Genomic DNA, 23,678 nt, shown 5'->3' on the forward strand with positions numbered 1-23,678 from the left:
ATTGTGAAAAGTGGTGTCTTAATGTTGAAAAAAAGAAGAAAAACAGAGAAACATGACAGTAGGACGGGCAAAATGAAGAGCTTGTTAAGAATTATCGCTTATATTACATTCCAATAAATTCTTAAATTCATTCAAAATACTTCGCTTTCTTAGAACTTTAGTGCTCTACATCTATTTTTCCACTTTGTGTCCTTAAAACTTATTTCCTGTCCATGTATAATTGAGACACTGAAAGCATAGTAGCCTAAAGCACAGAAAGAAAGTTTTGAGAAGATATGTTTGTGAAAAATAAATTTGTAGACAAATTCCCAGTCCCATAGATCTGAACTGTTTTGAATCAAGCGTCAGCATTCCATACTTCCTTTGACAAAATAGTGTATCCACTTTATGTTATGAAATATTAATTAACATTTACGATATATTTATTATTAATGTTAGCTCACAAAATTTCCATGTATAGGCTACTGACAAGTGTCTTTTTACAGTTGTAAAGTTTGTAATTAATGTGAAACCAAATCAGAACTTAAAGAACAGATACTAAATGCACCAAACAGACATACACAATTACGACCTATTCCAACACTTCATGGTCCTCGTCACTATCATTTTCATTAAGCACATTCTATGGCTTGAAATTCAGATAAAAGTGCCGATACACCTCCGATTGTAAGGTATTACTTCTACATACATGATGCAGACATTAAATTATATTTTATACCCTAGATAACAACTGAGGCGTACAGAGCAACAAAATTATGCTCTGCGCTTTGAGGTCATAAGGAAATTAATCCTCGAGAAATTGGTCAGACAGCTTTTCGTGAATGTTCATATATACAGTGTGGGATTAAAAGTGTAGATAAAGTTGATTCACCGTGAGATCAACAGATGTCAGGAGAAGCCATACATGCTAATATAGCAAATCTATTACAGTGTACTTTAGGCCCTTATGTTCTCAGCCCTTCAGTTGTTTTTGTCTATTTTAAGTAGCTCACTCGCATTTTCGCACAGCTTCAGGTTTCCTAATTTTGCTTTTCCCTCTCATTCAAGCAGCTGTACTTAGAAAACAATCTTTTTCTCAATAACAGTCCTTTTCTCCGTTTCAGTTAGTGGTACTCATGCATCTATATTGTTGCTTCCAACAGTCGAAAACATCAGTGTCTGGAAATTAGTATTTCAGAGCAGGAGTAAAATTCTTCCACCATCCAGTGCCGTGGAATCACAGGGCAGATGGTCGACGATAGGCCAAGAACCGGTAAGCTTAAAAGCACCAGTGTAGCGAAGAAAATAACAACGTTTCGTTCGAGCTGGCAGCAGATAGCATGCATACTTACTTGTAATCTACGCTACTCAATTGCCCTGAAATGACGATCCACGGAGATTTACGTATGTTGTGGTATCCTCCTTCCGTTATCCTATCTTTCGGCGGGAATTAAGATTAGACATAGATACGGGTCGTTTAGATATTCTCTGCTGGAGTATCTTCACTGTTATGAATGGACCAGACGCTCACTGATTTCGTCTATCTTAACTTATCCGATCTGTTAACTTATCCGTAGGGCACATATGCCCCTTCCGATATGGTATCTCACACAGAACAGGAACTATCTGACATGAAAATTCATGTATTGTACTACCGCTCAGATTGTGACGCTATCTTCGACACACAAGTGTCCCTTATTATCCTTCTATGTACAGTCACGATAATAGGTTCACCAGATTACCGGTACGGGGCAGTTTGTTTGTAAACACAGGCAGTGAAAAATCCTCCTTTTCTAGACTGCCTAATAAGCTCAAAAATAACACCGAACGCAATACAGTGTAGGCAATATATTGTGTAGTTCTGGCGTCTAGTAACTTGAAACTGTATCTCCTGACGCTCTCCGTAATTCTCACTTCCCACCTTTTGCTCCCCTGAATTTGTAACGACTGCCATATGATGTGCTGAAAGTGTTACCTGCTAGAGGTTTCTTCAGAGCTCCATTGAGCACTTTTCTACATTTTCTATCAATTCTTGTACCTTTAGCAAAAAACTTGATATTTATGTTAGTGTGTTGTAAATTAGACATAAAAGGCCCGATGTGACAACTTCTGTCTAGAATTTTCCTATAGAAAGAGATGAGGACAAGAAAGACATCGATATCATTTTTCCCAGTCAGAAAATGTCAGATAGTTGACAACATAGTGTGTCGGAGGAATATTATTGAATGTTATGATGAGCTTAAAGATGCATGCGATTTACGATGAAGAAAGCGTCAAACTGTTGTTTAAAACGGCTCCCCCGAATATTGTACGATATGCTTTACAGCTTTAGCTATTGTCTGTGCAATTCCTAAAATTACTTCCTCGTCGCCACGTGCATTTTGTTTCATTGCACAAGAACACCGAGAGTGGATGTGATTTCCTCGTCTGTTCCCTGATTTTCTATACCAATGTACTGCCAGTATGCGCACTTCACTAACATTTTCGCTAGTGGTATTGATTTTATTACCTGTTTGGAATTTTCGACACTTTGCAGTTCTCAAAACGTGATGCCCGTATTTTTTATTTCGATCGGGCCGCGTCTGACAAGCTAACCTACTTTAAAGAAAAAAAAACGTAGGAAAAATAAAATTCGGATAGATACAACGCGTTCTGTTGCTATTCGGAAGCTCGTTAGAGAGGAGTTTGTTTCTGAAGCTTATTCGGTGAGGCAACAATTTACTCTGGCTGCAGTCGATCGTGGCCCACCTTGCTCTGATTTTTTTCATATGCCTCCCTTTGTTTACAAGCGAATTCACAACGACAAAACACACAGTGGAACGATCCACTACAATTCGTTACCTAACACTCTAACCACAAAGTTTTCTTTTACTAACGACTCGCGGTACCAGAGATTCCCGTAAATATCATCTAAGACGGTTCCCCACTTTTACTCGCGTCAAAGTTAACTCTGTCTGCTGAAGGTTCAGTACTTAAAGAATTCTCCCCTTTCGGATGTCTGTTTGGCGTGAATATTTGGGCAGAATGACCTTCATCCACTTCCTGTATATCATGAATGGTTGTAGTCCTGAGTCTGACAGGTACAGTTCTCTCAAATATGTGTAAGAATATGTTGCCGATCTCCTAATTTTTCAGTCCAGAGTAAATAAAAAGTAATTGCAATAAAAAATGCCACACAGTTCAGACTCTGTCGCTAGACGTCAATCGATTAGACCAGCCAACAGACAGTTCACATTGCTTTGTCAGTTGTCAACGGACAGGGTCGCTCATGAATTCTGTATTTGGGAAAAGGTCGTGCGTTATAGTTTTTATGTTTAAAGAAGATAACGAACTAACGTAAATGGCATTCTTGTTTGTCAAGGCAAAAAAAGAAAAAAGAAACGTGCCAAACCCCATACGCTCTTTCATTAGTTATTCGAAAAGGGCAATAAATTTTACGAATACATGAAAAAAAAGATAAATGTCTTATCATCTACTTGAGGTATGTGCGGTATTAATGTTTTTACATCGTAACCACTTTTCATGAACGTAGACAGGTATCATTTTCATTCCATGCTGAGCCGGCCGGAGTGGCCGTGCGGTTCTGGGCGCTACAGTCTGGAGCCGAGCGACCGCTACGGTCGCAGGTTCGAATCCTGCCTCGGGCATGGATGTGTGTGATGTCCTTAGGTTAGTTAGGTTTAATTAGTTCTAAGTTCTAGGCGACTGATGACCTCAGCAGTTAAGTCGCATAGTGCTCAGAGCCATTTGAACCATTCCATGTTCTAATGCACGGTAAACTTTCGTATAGAAAAATGTATGATTTAAAAGTTATCGAGTGTACTTTATCAAGCGATCATATACGTACGAGGGCTATTAGGAAAGTAAGGTACGATCGGTCGCGAAATGGAAACCATAGTGAAAATCCGATGATGCACTGGATAGATGTTTTCGGTTGCTTCTCTAGTATGCCCGCCGATGGCATCACGTCAGTGAACACATAAAGATGCCTAGAACAATAGTGTCTCCTGCCAAGTACGACTGCCTGTGAGAGATTTCGCCTGATTTCATGCAGTCCACATACCGTAACTGTCATGCATTCCCTTCTTCATGACGATTCTCGGCCGCACACTGCAGGGGCAATGAGCACACCTCTGCAACATTTTCGAAGTGAAGTGTTTGATCACCCACCATACAGCCCAGACTTGACTCCTTCTGATTTTCATCTCCACTCACGTGAAACGCTGGCTATGGAGATAACATTGCAGAACGGGCGACAAACTGCAGATCATTGTAGAGAATTGGCAGCAGCTCTCTATGACTAGGGTATTGGAAAGTTAGTACGATGCTATGATAAATATCTCAGTAACAGCGGCGACTATGTAGAGAAGTAGCTAGAAGATGTATCTAACATTTGCAAATAAAACATTTTTGATTTTCACTGTGGTTTCCATTTCGTGATCGACCAGACCTTACTTTCCAAATAGCCCTCGTATTTCATTACAGAATTAGAGAATCAAGTATGTATGATTCACTAACCGCAATCTGTAGAATATCAATATGATAGAGACAGCAGACATTTTTTCGAAACAATATTTTTCATAATTTTAGTGTACTTAAAGTTTTTTTATAATTTTGAGGTTTATTCAGTGGACTCTGCCGGCATATCTGTCTCGTTGCTGCAATATATGCACATGATGTTCCTCTTTTACACTCTAATTTCAGCATAACTTACGGGCGTTATTAACGAAAAATATCAGCTGTCACTATCATATTGATATTCTACAGATTGTTTTTCAAAAAGATTTTTGCCTTTTATCCAATATTCCTTGTTCTCATTCACTATTCGGGTAATCCCCAAAAGACCACCAATCATTGGGTCGAGCCCGCGCATCATCAGCGAATGCGCGAGCCGTCCATAGGCAAGATGTTTCCTTTGTCGCAGTCAGTATGACAGAACACGCGGGCGCGTCCGCTGTACGCGGTTCCGTATACAGGGAGATTCACGAAGGTTGGTTCAAATGGTTCTGAGCACTATGGGACGTAACATCTGAGCTCATCAGTCCCCTAGAACTTAGAACTACTTAAACCTAACTAACCTAAGGACATCACACACATCCATGCCCGAGGCAGGATTCGAACCTGCGACCGTAGCGGTCGCGCAGTTCCAGACTGAAGTGCCTAGAACCTCTCGGCCACACCGGCCGTCTTCACGAAGGTATGAAAATTTTATTCTACAAGTAAAACTAAATAAACAAAGTTCATATAAACATAGGTCCGCAAATGTTTAGTTACGGAGTTACGGCTAAAAATATGTTTGCCTGAAATTTAGCAACTTCCCTAATATTAAGTCATCGCAAAACTGTACGAGGTTAAACCAAAGCACGATTTGCATTTATTTTATTGTTATTGATGTAGTGAAAGTGATGAAACATGTCCCACACGTGTATCTGCAGTATTTTTCCACAACATCCAGAGAAGCGATTTTAGTTAACTGCAACCGTAGCATTATCATCACATTTGCCATAAATAAACACCATATCGGCGTATTTCTCTGTCGTAAATTTGAAAGGTGTCCCTGTTTCATAAATAATCTGCAAACTACAACAGTTACTATGTTGTTTCACTTAAATACACTGTTGTTATTACGTTCTTTCACTGAACTATACAGAAAACTAGCTCGTTTCAAGATTAGTAACTGACTCAAACAACTCACTAACGGTTGTCAACAATGACATAAACGTTTCTACGTACTTGATGGAAAGTAAACAAATTTTCTTGTATAATAATCTTTGCTTCTCTGGATGTTCTGGAAAACTGGTCCTATGTGTGTATGAACTTTTTTCTTTAGTTTTATTTGTAGAAAAACATATTAAAATATTTGCATACCTTCGTGAATCACAATGTGTACGGGACCGCGTACAGGGGACGCTGCCGCGTGCTCTGTCATGTTGTTGTTGTAGTCTTCAGTCCTGAGACTGGTTTGATGCAGCTCTCCATGGTACTCTATCCTGTGCAAGCTTCTTCATCTCCCAGTACCTACTGCAACCTACATCCTTCTGAATCTGCTTAGTGTATTCATCTCTTGGTCTCCCTCTACGATTTTTACCCTCCATGCTGCCCTCCAATGCTAAATTTGTGATCCCTTGATGCCTAAAAACATGCCCTACCAACCGATCCCTTCTTCTGGTCAAGTTGTGCCACAAACTTCTCTTCTCCCCAATCCTATTCAATACCTCCTCATTAGTTACGTGATCTACCCACCTTATCTTCAGCATTCTTCTGTAGCACCACACTTCGAAAGCTTCTATTCTCTTCTTGTCCAAACTAGTTATCGTCCATGTTTCACTTCCATACATGGCTACACTCCATACAAATACTTTCAGAAACGACTTCCTGACACTTAAAACTATACTCGATGTTAACAAATTTCTCTTTTTCAGAAACGATTTCCTTGCCATTGCCAGTCTACATTTTATATCCTCTCTACTTTGACCATCATCAGTTATTTTACTCCCTAAATAGCAAAACTCCTTTACTACTTTAAGTGTCTCATTTCCTAATCTAATTCCCTCAGCATCACCCGATTTAATTTGACTACATTCCATTATCCTCGTTTTGCTTTTGTTGATGTTCATCTTATATCCTCCTTTCAAGACACTGCCCATTCCGTTCAGCTGTTCTTCCAAGTTCTTTGCTGTCTCTGACAGAATTACAATGTCATCGGCGAACCTCAAAGTTTGTACTTCTTCACCATGAATTTTAATACCAGCTCCGAATTTTTCTTTTGTTTCCTTTACTGCTTGCTCAATATACAGATTGAACAACATCGGGGAGAGGCTACAACGCTGTCTCACTCCTTTCCCAACCACTACTTCCCTTTCATGCCCCTCGACTCTTATAACTGCCATCTGATTTCTGTACAAATTGTAAATAGCCTTTCGCTCCCTGTATTTTATACCTGCCACCTTCAGAATTTGAAAGAGAGTATTCCAGTTAACATTGTCAAAAGCTTTCTCTAAGTCTACAAATGCTAGAAACGTAGGTTTGCCTTTTCTTAATCTTTCTACTAAGATAAGTCGTAAGGTTAGTATTGACTCACGTGTTCCAACATTTCTACCGAATCCAAACTGATCTTCCCCAAGGTCGGCTTCTACCAGTTTTTCCATTCGTCTGTAAAGAATTCGCTTAGTATTTTGCAGCTGTGACTTATTAAACTGATAGTTCGGTAATTTTCACATCTGTCAACACCTTCTTTCTTTGGGATTGGAATTATTATATTCTTCTTGAAGTCTGAGGGTATTTCGCCTGTCTCATACATCTTGCTCACCAGATGGTAGAGTTTTGTCATGACTGGTTCTCCCAAGGCCATCAGTAGTTCTAATGGAATGTTGTCTACTCCCGTGGCCTTGTTTCGACTCAGGTCTTTCAGTGCTCTGTCAAACTCTTCACGCAGTATCTTATCTCCCATTTCGTCTTCATCTACATCCTCTTCCATTTCCATAATATTGTCCTATAGTACATCGCCCTTGTATAAACCATCTATATACTCCTTCCACCTTTCTGCCTTCCCTTTTTTGCTTAGAACTGGGTTGCCATCTGAGCTCTTGATATTCATACAAGTGGTTCTCTTCTCTCCAAAGGTCTCTTTAATTTTCCTGTAGGCAGTATCTATCTTACCCCTAGTGAGACAAGCCTCTACATCCTTACATTTGTCCTCCAGCCATCGCTGCTTAGCCATTTTGCACTTCCTGTCGATCTCATTTTTGAGACGTTTGTATTCCTTTTTTGCCTGCTTCATTTACTGAATTTTTATATTTTCTCCTTTCATCAATTAAATTCAACATTTCTTCTGTTACCCAAGGATTTCTACTAGCCCTCGTCTTTTTACCTATTTGATCCTCTGCTGCCTTTACTACTTCATCCCTCAAAGCTACCCATTCTCCTTCTACTGTATTTCTTTCCCCCATTCCTGTCAATTGTTCCCTTATGCTCTCCCTGGAACTCTCTACAACCTCAGGTTCTTTCAGTTTATCCAGGTCCCATCTCCTTAGATTCCCACCTTTTTGCAGTTTCTTCAGTTTCAGTCTGCAGTTCATAACCAATAGATTGTGGTCAGAATCCACATCTGCCCCTGGAAATGTCTTACAGTTTAAAACCTGGTTCCTAAATCTCTGTCTTACCATTATATAATCTATCTGATACCTTTTAGTATCGCCAGGATTCTTCCAGGTATACAACCTTCTTTTATGATTCTTGAACCAAGTGTTAGCTATGATTAAGTTATGCTCTGTGCAAAATTCTACAAGGCGGCTTCCTCTTTCATTTCTTCCCCCCAATCGATATTCACCTACTATGTTTAATTCTCTCCATTTTCCTACTGACGAATTCCAGTCACCCATGACTATTAAATTTTCGTCTCCCTTCACTACCTGAATAATTTCTTTTATCTCGTCATACATTTCATCTATTTCTTCATCATCTGCAGAGCTAGTTGGCATATAAACTTGTACTACTGTAGTAGGCATGGGCTTTGTGTCTATCTTGGCCGCAATAATGCGTTCACTATGCTGTTTGTAGTAGCTAACCCGCACTCCTATTTTTTTATTCATTATTAAACCTACTCCTGCATCACCCCTATTTGATTTTGTATTTATAACCCTGTAATCACCTGACCAGAAGTTTTGTTCCTCCTGCCACCGAACTTCACTAATTCCCACTATATCTAACTTTAACTTATCCATTTCCCTTTTTAAATTTTCTAACCTACCTGCGCGATTTAGGGGAGCTGACATTCCACGCTCCGATCCGTAGAACGCCAGTTTTCTTTCTCCTGATAATGGCGTCCTCTTGAGTAGTCCCCGCCCGGAGATCCGAATGGGGGACTATTTTACCTCCGGAATATTTTACCCAAGAGGACGCCATCATCATTTAATCATACAGTAAAGCTGCATGTCCTCGGGAAAAATTACGGCTGTAGTTTCCCCTTGCTCTGTCATACTGACGGCGAAATAATAAACAGCTTGCCTATGGACGGTTCGCGCATCCGCTGATGATGTGCGGATTCGATCCAATGATTGGTGGTCTTTTGGAGATTACCCGAATAGTGAATGAGAACAAGGAAATCTGGATAAAAAGCACAAAAACTTTTTGAAAAACCGTCTGTAGAATATCAATATGATAGTGACAGACTGTCGATCGGAGAATCGGTAAGTCTGTTTTAAAGGATCTGCTTTTTCGCCTATAACTTTTTACTTGACGATTTTGTCTAGGTAGAACATCCCTCCATTTTGTGGCAACCACTTCTTGGTTTTTCATTTTGGTCCAAAATTAGGTCTTAATAGTTTTCATTTATTTTCTCCTTAGCAACGGATCACTATGGTACGATTTCTTTAGGATCCGTTCTCTATATTGGAATCCAGCTGTTTTATTCTATGATATACGGCCTTTTACCAGTGTTTTGTTCTGACGAACAAAGAACGTTGGGTAAAAAGATTCCGAGCTTTTCCGCTGTAATGTTTTGTTTTCAAAGTTTTTAAAACAATTTTAAAATATTAAAATTTCCATACCAGTGTATACTTCTGGTTTGTTACTCCTTGTGGATTTATTGTTATACAGATCATCTGAAGATGTGCCTTTTAGTTCCATTAAATCGAAAGTGATCCAATAATAAAGAACTAAATACAGCTGAAGCGGTTATTAATATTCAACAAAAAATAAATTTTATATTACTTTATACTCGAAGATCAAAAGTGTAGGAATGTGTAAGCCAAAAACATTGTATAAGCGAGTAATGGTACAGACTACCATGTTACATGAACAAATTCACCAAATGGAAAGTGCAAGTAAAACATGCGATGTGACAAATGTGGGTGGAAGAACGCCAGAATTCAGCCAGCTGGAGTATGTAAACTAACAAACACATCTCCAGGACGACACACAAGTGTTGACAGCGCTGGAAATCGTAAATAACCCTGAACGATAATTCACAATACGGAACTTTTGCTACAAACGTTGTTTCTAACCTAAAAAGCAAGAAAAAGGTACGACAAAATGTAATATAGCAGCATATTATCTCTATCACATAATACGTTTATTGTCTGTATAAAAGGAAACATGTATTTCAGGCCAATGATGATGCTTCCCGAATAAAAGAGGCGAAACGCGTATAACAATAAACAAACTGCCTTCATTTAGCTGGACAGAGTACATACCTCCACGAATTTAGAGCAACTAAGGGAAAGACGGAAAACAGATAAAAATATTTTATTGCTGTTATTATTAAAATTCTAGACATATGTGACACGTAAAAATTCTGGGCGACAGAAAGTTGTAGTCTGGGATGAGAGAGGAGGATAAAAATTGCAAGGTGTGACCCCGCTTCCCCCAGAACCAAACCATGACACCGTGCCTGGTCCGCTGTTAAGCGCCAGTGTGGCCACAGCCTTTAAGGAATGTCCCAGCGCGTGACGGACAACGGATGGCCTGGCAGTGAAGTGCTTGTTTTTGCAGGTGAACCGGCCGCTGAGCATGAAGAAGGACGGCATCCAGACCCGCAAGCGCAAGCCCAAGACGCCGGCCACGAGTCGCGACAGCCCGCCCACGCGTGGTGGACACGTGGAGCACGTGCTGCACTCCGGCCGCCAAGTAGTCGGTGAGTACTTGCCCCCCTGCCAACGGGGTCTAGAACTGCCGAGCTTGGCCCCCATGTCTTCGTAGCCTATTCTCCTGCCAGGTGCCCAGGGCTGGCACTGGAATGATTTCTTTCGAAAATTATATATATGTGTTTTTTTAATTTGTGGTAAGGAATATGGGACCAAACTGCTGAGGTCATCGGTCCCTAGGCTTACGCACTACTTAATTTAACTTAAACTAACTTACGCTGAGGACAACAAACACACCCCTGCCCGAGAAAGGACTCGAACCACCGACGGGGGGGAGCGGCGCGAACCGTGACAAGACGCCCTTAGATCGCACGGCTACCACGCACGGCCTGGAACCATTGCCTCGGCCAGTGTGTACTCTTGCACGCTACTCTTTGGTTGCCGGCTAGCATGAAGCATTATGTTGCCTTTCGGAGTGGAGATTCAGCAGTCATCGTTTATAAACACTGAAAGATTATTCACGCGTCAGTTTTCGAACCTGCCAATTGAAGACAAGATAAGTTTAAAAATCGTTTATCTACACTTTGCAACAGAATTAAAGGAACACTTTTTGAAAACCCATTATTCCCAACCATTGCGACGCTTAAGTTTGCAATTTGGCTCAAATGTGCGTACAATCTTCCCTTGTAACGGTCCCAAAGTGTACACGAGAGCAAAAATTGCTGTCGCCCCTGCGCTCCAAAGGGCTCAGAACACATACAGCCCCACAGTGTCCTTTGAGAATGGCTGAAACACCCTAGGGCGTCTGCAGTGTCAAGAACGTCTTACTGTTGCACATCGCACTGCGAACTGTGTTTTCGACCGCGAAATGTGTGGGAATCAACGCAGCCGGGAAAGGGGTGGTTTCATTGACGTCTTTTATGCCACCACCTGAGACCTCGTGTCGATTCCGAGCGGCGATGTATATGAATTACTTTCGTCGGCCACCCATATGAAAACTGCGTGATTTCAACGCTGGGTGTCGCTGTTATGATTTCCATAGCAAAGACGTCAAAAGAAGGCGTGAAATCTGGGTAAGAGGGACTACAACGACCTTCTCATCGTGTGACATGTTCACGGTGGCGTTGGGCAAACTGTGGTGGTATTTGGTGTCACTTATGAGCTGTAGACTTCTCTCAAATGTGTCGACACCTTGCTGTTTTAAACGTCGCCAATACCGAGGGTGACGTCACAGGGTGCCACGCCTTTGCACCATTACAGAGGAAGGCTAAGGTACCGTTGACCCAAATTTAAAACTTAAATGTCGCAATGGGTGTGAATTATGGGGTTTCGAAAAAGTGATCCCTCTATTCTGTTGCGCAATGTAGATACTTTTAAAATGTTTAGCGATCCGCTCCTTTATCACGCAGGTGTCTACCAAGTATCTACGGCCGGAAGACTTGTTTGTAATATGTATTGATACTCACAAACCTAGACCATGACCCAGTCTACCTATTGGTGTAAATCGTATCAAAACTCCTTCAGTAGCTTTGGAAAATAGCCATACAATGTAGACTGAAAAATGGGGTAGGGGACGTCGGAATGTGTGCAGATATAGTGTGATTCACATGTAACGAATCAATAACTGCCACGACAGAATACTGCGGGGAAACGAAATAGCAAAGACGTAAAAACTATTAAGAAATGCGCTACCTGAGAGCAAACAACCAGCTCGAAGCTTGTCGCGTTACTTAAAACAAACAATGTAAAATTTTGGTACACTGTGTTTTCCGCTATATGCATATTTGTTGTTCTCATTCACAGCTTTACGTCAAGCCAGTCACTTAGATGAAGGAAGGGAGTGGAGAACATTATATCTTAACGGTTCCTTTGCGAGCAGGTTTTTAGAGACGAAATGCTATTTCGGTTGTAAAAGGATGGGAGACGACGTTGGCCATGATATTGTTCAGAGAACCATAATAGCATTTGTCTGAAGTGATTACGGAAAACTAATTCAGGATGTCCAAATAGAGATTTAAGTTTTGTTCCTTCAAGTGCCACTTGCAATATCTCCGTATGCCGATGCCAGAACGCAATCATGAGTTGAGATTTACTAGACTCATAAGCAATGCAAAACAGATCTACATCTACATCTACATGGTTAAATACATCTGCAAGACACTAATCCGCCTGTCAGAGGATCATCGAACCACCTTCACAATAAATCTCTAATACTCCATCTTGAACAGCGCGAGGAAAAAAACGAACACCTATATCTTTCCGTGCGAACTCTAATTTCCCTCCTTTTATGATGATGATCGTTTCTTTCTATGTAGATCAGCATTCGAATGAGAAATTTGCTGATTGAAATTTCGTGAGAAGATCCAGCCGCAACGAGAAACGCCTTTGTTTTGTTGATCTCCACCCCAGATAGTGTATCACATCCGTGATACTATCTCACCTATTTCTCGATAGTAAAAAACGTGCTGCTCTTCTTTGAGCTGTCTTACGAACAAACAAAGTGCAGGCAATTTCTTTAGTAGACGTGTTCCGCAAAAATAAATAAAAAATCTTTGTGTTCTTTCCAGTTTAAATTGTTCGTAGTTGTAATTACCAGGTATTTAGTTAAATCTACGGCCTTTAGATTTGACTGATTCACCGTATAACCAAAGTTTAACGGATTTCTTTCAGCACTTATGTGGATAACATCACACTTTTCATTACTTAGGGTCAACTGCCAATTTTCGCACCATACAGATATCTTTTCTAAATCGTTTTGTAATTGGTTTTGATCTTCTGGGGACGACGAACGACAGCATCATCTGCAACCAACCTAAGACGGCTGCTCAGATTGTCTCCTGAGTCGTTTATACACATAAGGAACAGCAGAGGGTCTCTAACACTACCTTGGGGAAAGCCAAAAGTCACTTCTGTTTCACGCGATGGCTTTCCATCAGTTACTACGAACTGTGGCCTCTCTGATAGAAAATCACGGATCCATTCGCATAACTGAATCTATATCCCACAAACACGCAATTTGATTAAAAACCACTTGTTAGGTACGGTGTCAAAAGCCTATTCCCAGGACCAGGTATTGCTTTGCATAGCGAGTTTGCAACTGTTCCGGTTCTAGGCGCGACATTCTGGAACCGCGCGACCGCTACGGTCGGTCGCAGGTTCGAATCCTGCCTCGGGCGTGGATGTGTGTGATGTCCTTAGGTTAGTTAGGTTTAAGTAGTTCTTAGTTCTAGGGGACTGATGACCACAGCAGTTAAGTCCCATAGTGCTCAGAGCCATTTGAACCATTTTTTGCAACTGTTCGGCACTGTTGTCATGTAAGGAATTGTGGGAACGTAGGCATTGTGGGAACGTAGGCATTGTGGGAACGTAAAGACTCTAAATCATGTGTTATTCAATGTCGCATTAAATGGTTAATTTTGTATTTCATTTTGTGAGAAATAAATCCAAGACGAAATGGAAAGTAACAACAGTTACTGACTCGGCGTGCAAAGCAAAATGCGGTCCTCGGAATATTTTTCCTTGTTTGTGGGTTAGTCTTCAAAATGTGTCACCTTCATTTACAACAGGTTACTTTTTCGTGTTCTTTATTGACGGAAAAGCCCGGAAGAAGAAGAAAAACCATACACCATTAGCAAATTTGTTCATTTAATATTTCGTTACAATGCTGTAAGGCGTCCGTGAAGTTTGTACTACATTTGGTACTACGTATCACAGTTAATGGAATTGCATTGTGAAAACATCATCAACGATTGTGTATACTTATACATACGTGAAGGTATTCCTCCCTTCTTAAAAACACTTTTACAGCATATTTAATTAAGAAATTCGACAGGGAAATCTGACAATTCGTTTTTTTGCCACTTCTTGCATCTGTTTAAAAGGGTATTTAAAAATTTTTGGTTATGCTAGGCGTTATGACATCCTTACAATATCTCATTATTCCTATGATGAATTCTGTAAATGTGAATTCTGTAAATGTGATTTCTTTGGCAGAAAGTTCCACCAGGTTTGTTATTTACTTTGTAAACTTTAGGAGATTGTAATTCCGTGATCAATAATTTATGAGACGTTGTTTCAAGACGCACAAAATCTCTTGTGCATGATTTTCTTTCTGCAAATTAATGGAGCACCTTTTGTGTTTCGAAATACTATACGAACGACTTTAATTAGGACGCTGTGGAACCTGATAAGTTACGAAAACGACATTGTGTGTAGCACTACTAAAAGCTGTCTTAAGTAGTGGCCATTTAATGTCATCTTGATATCACTGATACAAAGCCACAAAAACCAGCAAACCCAAGATCAAATCTCATAATCTTTGACCCGCCTTCGTCACTTGTTCAGATAATGTCGCTTCATCTTCTCTGGTACTCACCTTCTACACTTGCTAATGTACGACAAACACAAGCGCATAAGCCTCGAGCGAACGTTGTCTTTACAAACAACATTCCACTGAATGTAACATACACTATCCGATCAGAAGTATCGCGACATCGACTGTAATGCGAAATTGATCACTAGATGTCAGGAGAGACGGACCCGCCTATATGAAAGGAGGCGGGGAGTACTGTGTCGCCAGTAGAACAGAAGCAGTAACGGCAGAGTTAATCGGTCAGGAATGCACAGTGACTTCGAACGTGGACTAGAGTGCACGCCACTTAACTTGGCGGGTGGCCGGAGACTTTGCGCAGCCAGCATTCGGTTATGGTTGGGTAGTCTTCTGTTGTGATGTAGTCAGTAAGTGTGTTACCTGCGCTCCATTTCGCAGTCGCCGAGTGACTGCCGACTGTTAAGGTTACGTACGCATACAAAAAGAGGTGACAGGCACAATGATTTACGCCTTTGTGAGGAAGGCCGCGTCACCAATCTTTGTGCGTTCGAAATACGGGTCTGTATAAAATGTGTAACGTGTAAAAATAATAATGCTTGGTAATAGTATAAACAGTGACAACAATAATAGACAACTTGTTTGTCGTTTCCATCGATTAATAAAAGAAAATATCGTGATGAGTAATCGGGAAAAACCGCGGCACTTATATTTCCCGCTCTAACTCGGAAAATACGTTCATCTTGTGATGTCTTGCCTAATAAAAATTAAAAAGAAGAAGAAAGGGAACTTAGCGAAAAATGTATATTTTCTGACACATCCTGGACCTGCAGTGGCCGTTGACCATCCTGAAAAAACTTTTATAATATTCATAAAATCTTTTACAATGCGTGTGATTAATGTGAAAAACTGCGGCGCATTTACTAGTATTTTTCTCTCTCTTTCGAACCCGAAGACAACGTATGCCTTGTGATGGCTTGCAAACTGTAGTCACAATTACTTTCTTGGAGTTGCAGAGTAAATATTTGGACATATGAAATTTATACCTCTCATTTTAAGTGACTTGAGCAAGCATCTGAGCGATCTACATGTACAGTATCTTTTCTGCGCACAGCTGAAAGAATCTTATTTCAGAAAACATAGAAAGGTCTGTTACACATTAAAATCAGTATTTAAAAAACAATGGCGTTTTCAGTTTCTAGACACCAATTTATATCAAATAATTTATAATTGTCGTCGATATTGCTTCTATTGTAATTAGTTACTACCGTACACAATATAAAAGAAGTTTGTACTCGCTGTTTGTTGGAGCTAATCTCGGAGAAAGCAAGCACAGATTTCGATAATGTTTCCAGCACAAATTTTTGAGGAAGATATCAGAATATTTAATTACTAACATATCATGTAGAATGAACGAATAATTGCTGTTTCAAAAGTGAAGAACGCAGTCCGAGTAGCAGAAATACAAAATAAATTTTACGGCTTGGAGTCAAACTTTTAGATAGAGTTCACAACAAAATCGACGAGTTGTTGAAGACCTAAGACAAGCTGTAAGCCGGCCAGAGTGGCCGAGCGGTTCTAGGCGCTACAGTCTGGAGCCGCGCGACCGCTACGATCGCAGGTTCGAATCCTGCCTCGGGTATGGATGTGTGTGATGTCCTTAGGTTAGTTAGGTTTAAGTAGTTCTAAGTTCTAGGTAACTGATGACCTCAGCAGTTAAGTCCCATAGTGCTCAGAGCCATTTGAACCATTTGAACAAGCTGTAAACAAAGACCACACCGAAATTACATAAGGAATAAAAATCTTTTTATCAGTCCCTTACCAGCCAAGCAGACCCAGTCTCAAGTTACATACTGTAGGCATAAGCTGAACGGTATAGTTTTCCATGTGGCAATAAGCAATACTAGCACTGTTATCACAAAACATCGTCTTCATCCTCGCTGTCTGATTCGGACGAATCATAATCGTGAAGATTAATTATGAAAGTCTCCATCACCGGCTTTCTCTCGATTTCCTTTTTAAAATATTCCTCCTGCAGTTTTTCTAAATGTCTGATGCAGTTTCCCCATGAAGTGATAGTTACGTTGACATTGCTTCATGATGTGTGAGTCTTTCAACGTCAGCAGTCTGGAAGGTAATATTTCTTTCTGCGATACAGGCTATAACTTGCACCCGTATCAGCTCATTAGTAATGTAATGGCAGTGATATGGTGGTAACCTGATTACTCGGTGACCATGCTGTCTTGCAAGTTCATCTACCTCGTAAGTGCGGTATTTGGCCTTGTATACATTTACGAGCACGAGTAACTCTCTCCTGGTCTGTGACGCAGTGTGAGGTCTTCCACTAGATGACGACCATGAAGTAAGTTTATCCTTTACGGTATATGAAGTTGGAGCTTTATTCACTTGCACAGAGTGCCCGTTTGCATTATCCATGACAGTAACAAAGTTCTTGGCGAGGCACAGAAGTAGCTATTGTACAAACCACTGCTCCCAGCGTAAGTTATTTCATAGCGATAATCATCTGAGTGCTTTAGGTTTGCTGCTTCAAGTATTACTTTACTCTCTGGTACGAAGCCTGTCTCTGCAGAACCAGCGTGAACCACAATAAGGCGCCTCCCTTTTACCACAGAAACTTTCAGGCCTGCAACATCCTGACTTGTCTTCCAGCACATTGGTCTTGAATGGTTCATCGAGGTAATAAATACGTGATTTTTTCGGCTATTTTCATTTCGTGCATTGTGCTCAAGAACACAGTTCTTGCTGCTATAATGTCACATCTCTCCACGAACAGTTTTCTTTCGTCACTGGTCTTACTGTATTTAAATCCCATTTGCCTTCATATTCTGAGCAAGATAGATTTGCTACCGTTGATAATCGCAGTTCTAGTGCCATAGTTAAAACTACCTTTCACACGACGCTGTCTTTTCAGGAACTGATGGTAATGGTGTACTGTCAGTATTTATGGCAGCGATACAATAAGGATTAACACTGGAATGGGACAGGGTTTATGACAAGATCACAGAAAAAGAGAAAAAGGAAAGATAAAAGGCATTGGAAATGAAGATGACGGAAAAGGAATGGTTGTAGAAGGAATAGAGGAAAAGAATAAAACAGCAAAATGGGAAACAGACAGAAGAGTATCCTTGAGAAAGAAGCAGCTCTTAAAATAGGAACAACGGTTGAAAAATATAGTAAGCGATACAAATCATTTATCGCTTATTGAAATCAGTAAAGACCTACTTTTGTCGGCACACAACTGTAGGAATTAATTGAATTACAGCATAAAGGTTCATAGTATTTATAGAACGAGTTGACCACGACAAGAAATTAGAGCTAATACAGAGTCTTACCGACAATCATTCTTACTACGTGCCATTCGAGAGTGCGACAGGGAAGCGCTGATCAGTTAGTGGTACCAGAAGTACACTGCACCACACATCGTTAAGTGGCTTGAGGAGTATGATGCAGATGTAGCTATTATCCAGGAAATGTATGTGGAAACTTGCTCACAGCGGACTTAAAAACTGTAGGATGTTACGTTATTTACAAAACAGCGAGATGAAATGACAGCCCACAGCATTCCACGAGTCACCCTTTCCGTAGAAGGAGAGCGGTGTATGTCTGATGTAAGTGTTGTAGAATGCCCCCTCTATATTATAACCCGGTGGATATAAAATTGTCAATGTACTGCCTCACCGACGCTGGGCAGAAAAGTATAAGATATGAATCTGAAGTAACCACTTGAAAAAAATGAGTTGAGAGTAATGTTATTCTATTTGATCTTCAGGGCTGCTATCGCTCTCCTTTTCTCAGACGAGTCCACATGATAGCTAATTTGTTTTGAGTCTGTCATAGGGTTTTCGTCAGTCGCAATTATTCTGTGTACCACTTTCAAATATTTCCTCTTTGCACAGTTCACTTTTAACTTCTGTTCCTCCACAATAAGACATCGCAAAGTTATAACAACCTGAAGTTGAGCTACAGGAGGTATTTGCAGTTGTTTCGTAACCGACGTCCGCCGACAGGTTCTCCTTATCATAGTCTTCAAATAAACACGTCAAATAAGAGAGCCGGGCCGATCGGCGCCTAATCTACAGCCGATAGCAGAAACACTGCGAGGAACAGGGTTAAGTGGACTCTTGAGCAAATAAGACAACGCGCAGAGGACTGGAGGTCGTTACATCATGCACATATCACATTGATGAAGCAAATGTAAAAGTCGGCAAACAAGATCTGTTTAGCCGAAACAAAATGGATAGATTTTTTTATATCACAGAAGAAAATTATTTTGCGAATAAAGTTGTCCGGACCGATAAATAAATTTCTTTACTTCTTACGCCGTTTCAGCAGCTGCCATCGTCAAGTATCAGTAATTGAGATAAAGGAAAATAAAGAGTGACAGGTTGATTGCAACACAACAATCCTCAAAAAATTAGAATGTTAAAAATTATTTCAAAATATTTACCAACGAAAATACTTCGAACACGCAAACAAGTTTCAGTGTCAATATTGAAATACACGCCTATCCAGAGCGTCAGCTAAAAATAGGTTCAAAAATTATAAGAAGCTGTAAATCCTAGCCGATAAACGGGGGACGTTTCCTTCAAATCTTTATTATTATTACACATAAACTAGACACCAAGTACAGATTGACTCTGTTAATAACATCTGTACAAAACCCATATACACTTTAGTATTAAATACATTTTGAATTAACAGGTAGTTGCGATAATAAAAGTAATACTAACTGTTATAATTGCGCCGGCCGCGGTGGTCTCGCGGTTCTAGGCGCGCAGTCAGGAACCGCGCGACTGCTACGGTCGCAGTTTCGAATCCTGCCTCGGGCATGGATGTGTGTGATGTCCTTAGGTTAGTTAGGTTTAAGTAGTTCTAAGTTCTAGGGGACTGATGACCTCAGATGTTAAGTCCCATAGTGCTCAGAGCCATTTGAACCATTTTGTTATAATTATTCTCGTGTCACAAATAAAAACTGTGCCCTATGAGCTAAAATATATAGAACTGTAAAACAGATTATAAAAAATATCAGTCTTTGTTATTACATTAAAATCTTTTATAAGGTAGCTCCATCCCGCAACTTGTTTCCCGAGGGCAGTCGTTTGCCGCGTAACTAGAATAACAATCAAACAAAACTAAGAACTAAAGGCAACGTCCCCAACACTAGCACCACCTTTTGGCTAGGAAACACTAGCAAAATCTGTTGCCAGTACATCTTCGTATAATCTTTTGAGCCAGTTGCTAGCTGACGCCCCAAATAGAGGGGTTGGGATGATTTGGGGGAGGAGACCAAACTGCGAGGTCATCGGTCTCATCGGATTAGGGAAGGACGGGGAAAGAACTCGGCCGTGCACTTTCAAAGGAACGTCCCGGCATTTGCCTGAAGCGATTTACAGAAATCACGGAAAACCTAAATCAGGACGGCCGGACGCGGGGTTGAACCGTCGTCCTTACGAATGCGAGTCCGGGGTGCTAACCACTGCTCCACCTCGCTCGGTCCCCGATTAGATACAGGTTTTGAAACTGAACGCTGAACCTTGTTTCACATATTTAGAGTTTCATGGTGAATGAATTTTTTAAATATATTTTTAACTCTTTAATTTTTTGTAGTAGTTGTATCTAAAACGCCTGTCACACTCTATGAGTCAATGTCAATTACTGACATGTGATGATTGAAGTAGCCGAAATGGTGCAATAAGTAAAGAAAGCAATTTAGCAAAGACAGACGGATTCATTCACAAAATATTCACGATAGTAACATACTCATACAGAAAATTATTTATAACATACCATTTTTACGGTATTGAAGGTATTTATTTCAGATAGCAGCGTGCATAAAATATGCAGTAATGTATTTTTCCAATGGATAAGGACTCTATAGTAATTACGATGGGCAGTTTTTTAGGTTAGAGGGTTTCGGGAAAACACAAGAAGGGCTTCAGTCACAAAGGGTGCAGGCCGAACGCAGGAAAAACGTAGATACAGGAATCATCGGTATAACAGTTGTAAATTGTCGTAGCTGTTGGGAAAGTACCAGAGCTCCAAGCGCTAATAGTACGCACTAATGCATCAAATAGTTATAGGCACTGAAAGCTGGCTGAAGCTGAAGATAAGCTTAGCCGAAATTTTTGCGAAGAACCTAACGGTGTTCCGAAAGGATAGGCTAAACACGGTTGGCGGTGTCGTGTTCGTTGCTGTTAGAAGCAGTTTAACTTGTCACGAAATTGAAGTAGGTAGTTCCTGTGAGTTATTATGGGCAGAGGTCATTGTTGGAAAAAAGAATAAAATAATAATTGGATCCTTTTACCGACGTCCCAATTCAGATGGTACAGTTGCTGAAAGGTTCAAAGAAAACTTGAGTTTTATTTCAAACTCGTACCCAATTCATACGATTACAGTTGGTGCTGACTTTAATTTACCCTCGATATGTTGCTGAAAATACGTGTTTAATTTCGGAGGTAGGCATAAAGCATCATCCGAAATTGTGCTGAAAACATTCTCTGAATATTATTTCGAGCAGTTAGTTCATGAGCCCACCCGGTTGTGAAAACACTCTTCACCTATTAGCAACAAATAATCCTGAGTTAATAACGAGCATAAAAACGGATACAAGGATTAGTGAACACAGGGTTGTCATAGCGAGACTGAATATTGTAACCCCCAAATCCTCCAAAAATAAACGAAAAATATACCTATTCAGGAAAGCAGATAAAAATTCACTCGACGCCTTCCTGAGAGACAGGCTCCACTCCTTCCAAATTAATAATGTAAGTGTAGACCAGATGTGGCTTGAATTCAAAGAAATGGTATCGGCAGTAATTGAGAGATTTATACCAAATAAATTAACAAGTGACGGAGCTGATTATCCTTGGTGCACAAAACGGATCAGAACACTGTTGCAGAAACAACGCAACAAACAAGCCAAATTTAAACAGACGCATATTCCCCAAGATTGGCGATCTTTTACAGAAGTTTACGAAATTTAGCGCGAACTTCAGTGCGAGATGCTTATAATAGTTTTCACAACGAAACTTGGTCTCGAAACCTGCCAGAAAATCCAAAGAGATTCTGTTCGTATATGAAGTATGTTAGAGGCAAGAAACAATCAATGTCCTTTCTGCGCGATAGCAATGGAGATACTATGGAAGACAGTGTTGTCAATGCATAGTTGCTAAACACAGCCTTCCGAAATGCTTTCACAAAAGAAGACGAAGTAAATATTTCGGAATTCGAATCAAGAACAGCTGCCAACATGAGTAACGTAGCAGTAAATATCCTCGGAGTAGTGAAGCAACTTAAATCGCTTAAAAGCAAGTCTTCTTGTCCAGACTGAATACCAATTAGGTTCTTTTCAGAATATGCTGAAGCGTTAGCTCCGTACTAAACAACCATATACAACCGTTCGCTCGACGAAAGATCCGTACCCAAAGACTGAAAAGTTGCACAGGTCACACCAATATTCAAGGAAGGTAGTAGAAGTAATCCACTAAATTACAGACCCATATCATTAACGTCGATTTGCAGCAGGATTGAGGAACATATACTGTGTTCCCACATTATGAATTACATGGAATAAAACGGTCTATTGACACACAGTCAACATCAGTTTAGAAAACGTCGTTCTTGTGAAACACAACTAGCTCTTTATTCATATGACGTGTTGAGTGCAATTGACAAGGGATTTCAGATCGATTCCGTACTTCTGGATTTCCGGAAGGCTTTTAACACTGTACCACACAAGCGGCTTGTAGTGAAATTGCATGCTTATGGAACATCGTCTCGGTTATGTGACTGTATTTGTGCCTTCATGTCAGAGAGGTCACAGTTCGTAGTAACTGACGGAAAGTCATCGAGTAAAACAGAAGTGATTTCTGGCGTTCCCCAAGTTAGTGTTATAGGCCCTTTGCTGTTCTTTATCTATATAAACGATTTGGGAGACAATCTGAGCAGCCGTCTTCGGTTGTTTGCAGATGACGCTGTCGTTTATCGACTAATAAAGTCATCAGAAGATCAAAACAAACTGCAAAACGATTTAGAAAAGATATCTGAATGGTGCGACAAGTGGCAGTTGACACTAAATGACGAAAAGTGTGAGGTCATCCACATGAGTGCTAAAAGAAATTAGTTAAACTTCGGTTACACGATAAATCAGTCAAATATAAAGGCTGTAAATTCATGTAAATACCTAGGAATTACAATTATGATCAACTTAAATTGGAAGGAACACACAGAAAATGATGTGGGGAAGGCTAACCAAAGACTGCTTTTATTGGCAGGCTACTTAGAAAAATTAACAGATCTAGTAAGGAGACTGCCTTCACTACGCTTGTCCGCCCTCTTCTAGAATACTGCTGCGCGGTGGGGGATAGGACTGACGGAGTACATCGAAAGGGTTCAATGAAAGACAGCACGTTTTGTATTATAGCGAAATATGGGAAAGAGTGTCACAGAAATGATTTGGGCTGGAAATAATTAAAAGAAAGGCTTTTTTCGTTGCGACGGAATCTTCTCACGAAATTCCAATCACCAACTTTCTCCTCCGAATGTGAATATATTTTGTTGGCGCCGACCTACATAGGGAGAAACGATCACCACGATAAAATAAGGGAAATCAGAGCTCGTACGAAAAGATATAGGTATTCGTTCTTTCCGAGCGCCATGCGAGATTGAAATAATAGAAAAATGTGAAGGTGGTTCGATGAACTCTCTGGCGGGCACTTAAATGTGATTTGCAGAGTATCCATGTAGATGTAGAAATATATAGATTTCAC

At 40.3% G+C, this 23,678-nt stretch overlaps 1 protein-coding gene across 1 annotated transcript in view; it reads left to right on the top strand.

Annotated features, from left to right (window-relative positions):
* Positions 1–23,678, top strand: part of LOC124775610 (transcription factor GATA-5-like) — a 102,449-nt gene that overhangs the window by 42,221 nt on the left and 36,550 nt on the right. Inside the window, exon 9 of the mRNA XM_047250440.1 lies at positions 10,471–10,612. Within this exon, the coding sequence (XP_047106396.1) occupies positions 10,471–10,612 (142 nt within the window). The remainder of the gene's footprint in view (positions 1–10,470; positions 10,613–23,678) is intronic.

The sequence above is a fragment of the Schistocerca piceifrons genome, chromosome 2 (assembly GCF_021461385.2).
Source record: "Schistocerca piceifrons isolate TAMUIC-IGC-003096 chromosome 2, iqSchPice1.1, whole genome shotgun sequence".
In the NCBI taxonomy this organism is placed as follows: domain Eukaryota; kingdom Metazoa; phylum Arthropoda; class Insecta; order Orthoptera; family Acrididae; genus Schistocerca; species Schistocerca piceifrons.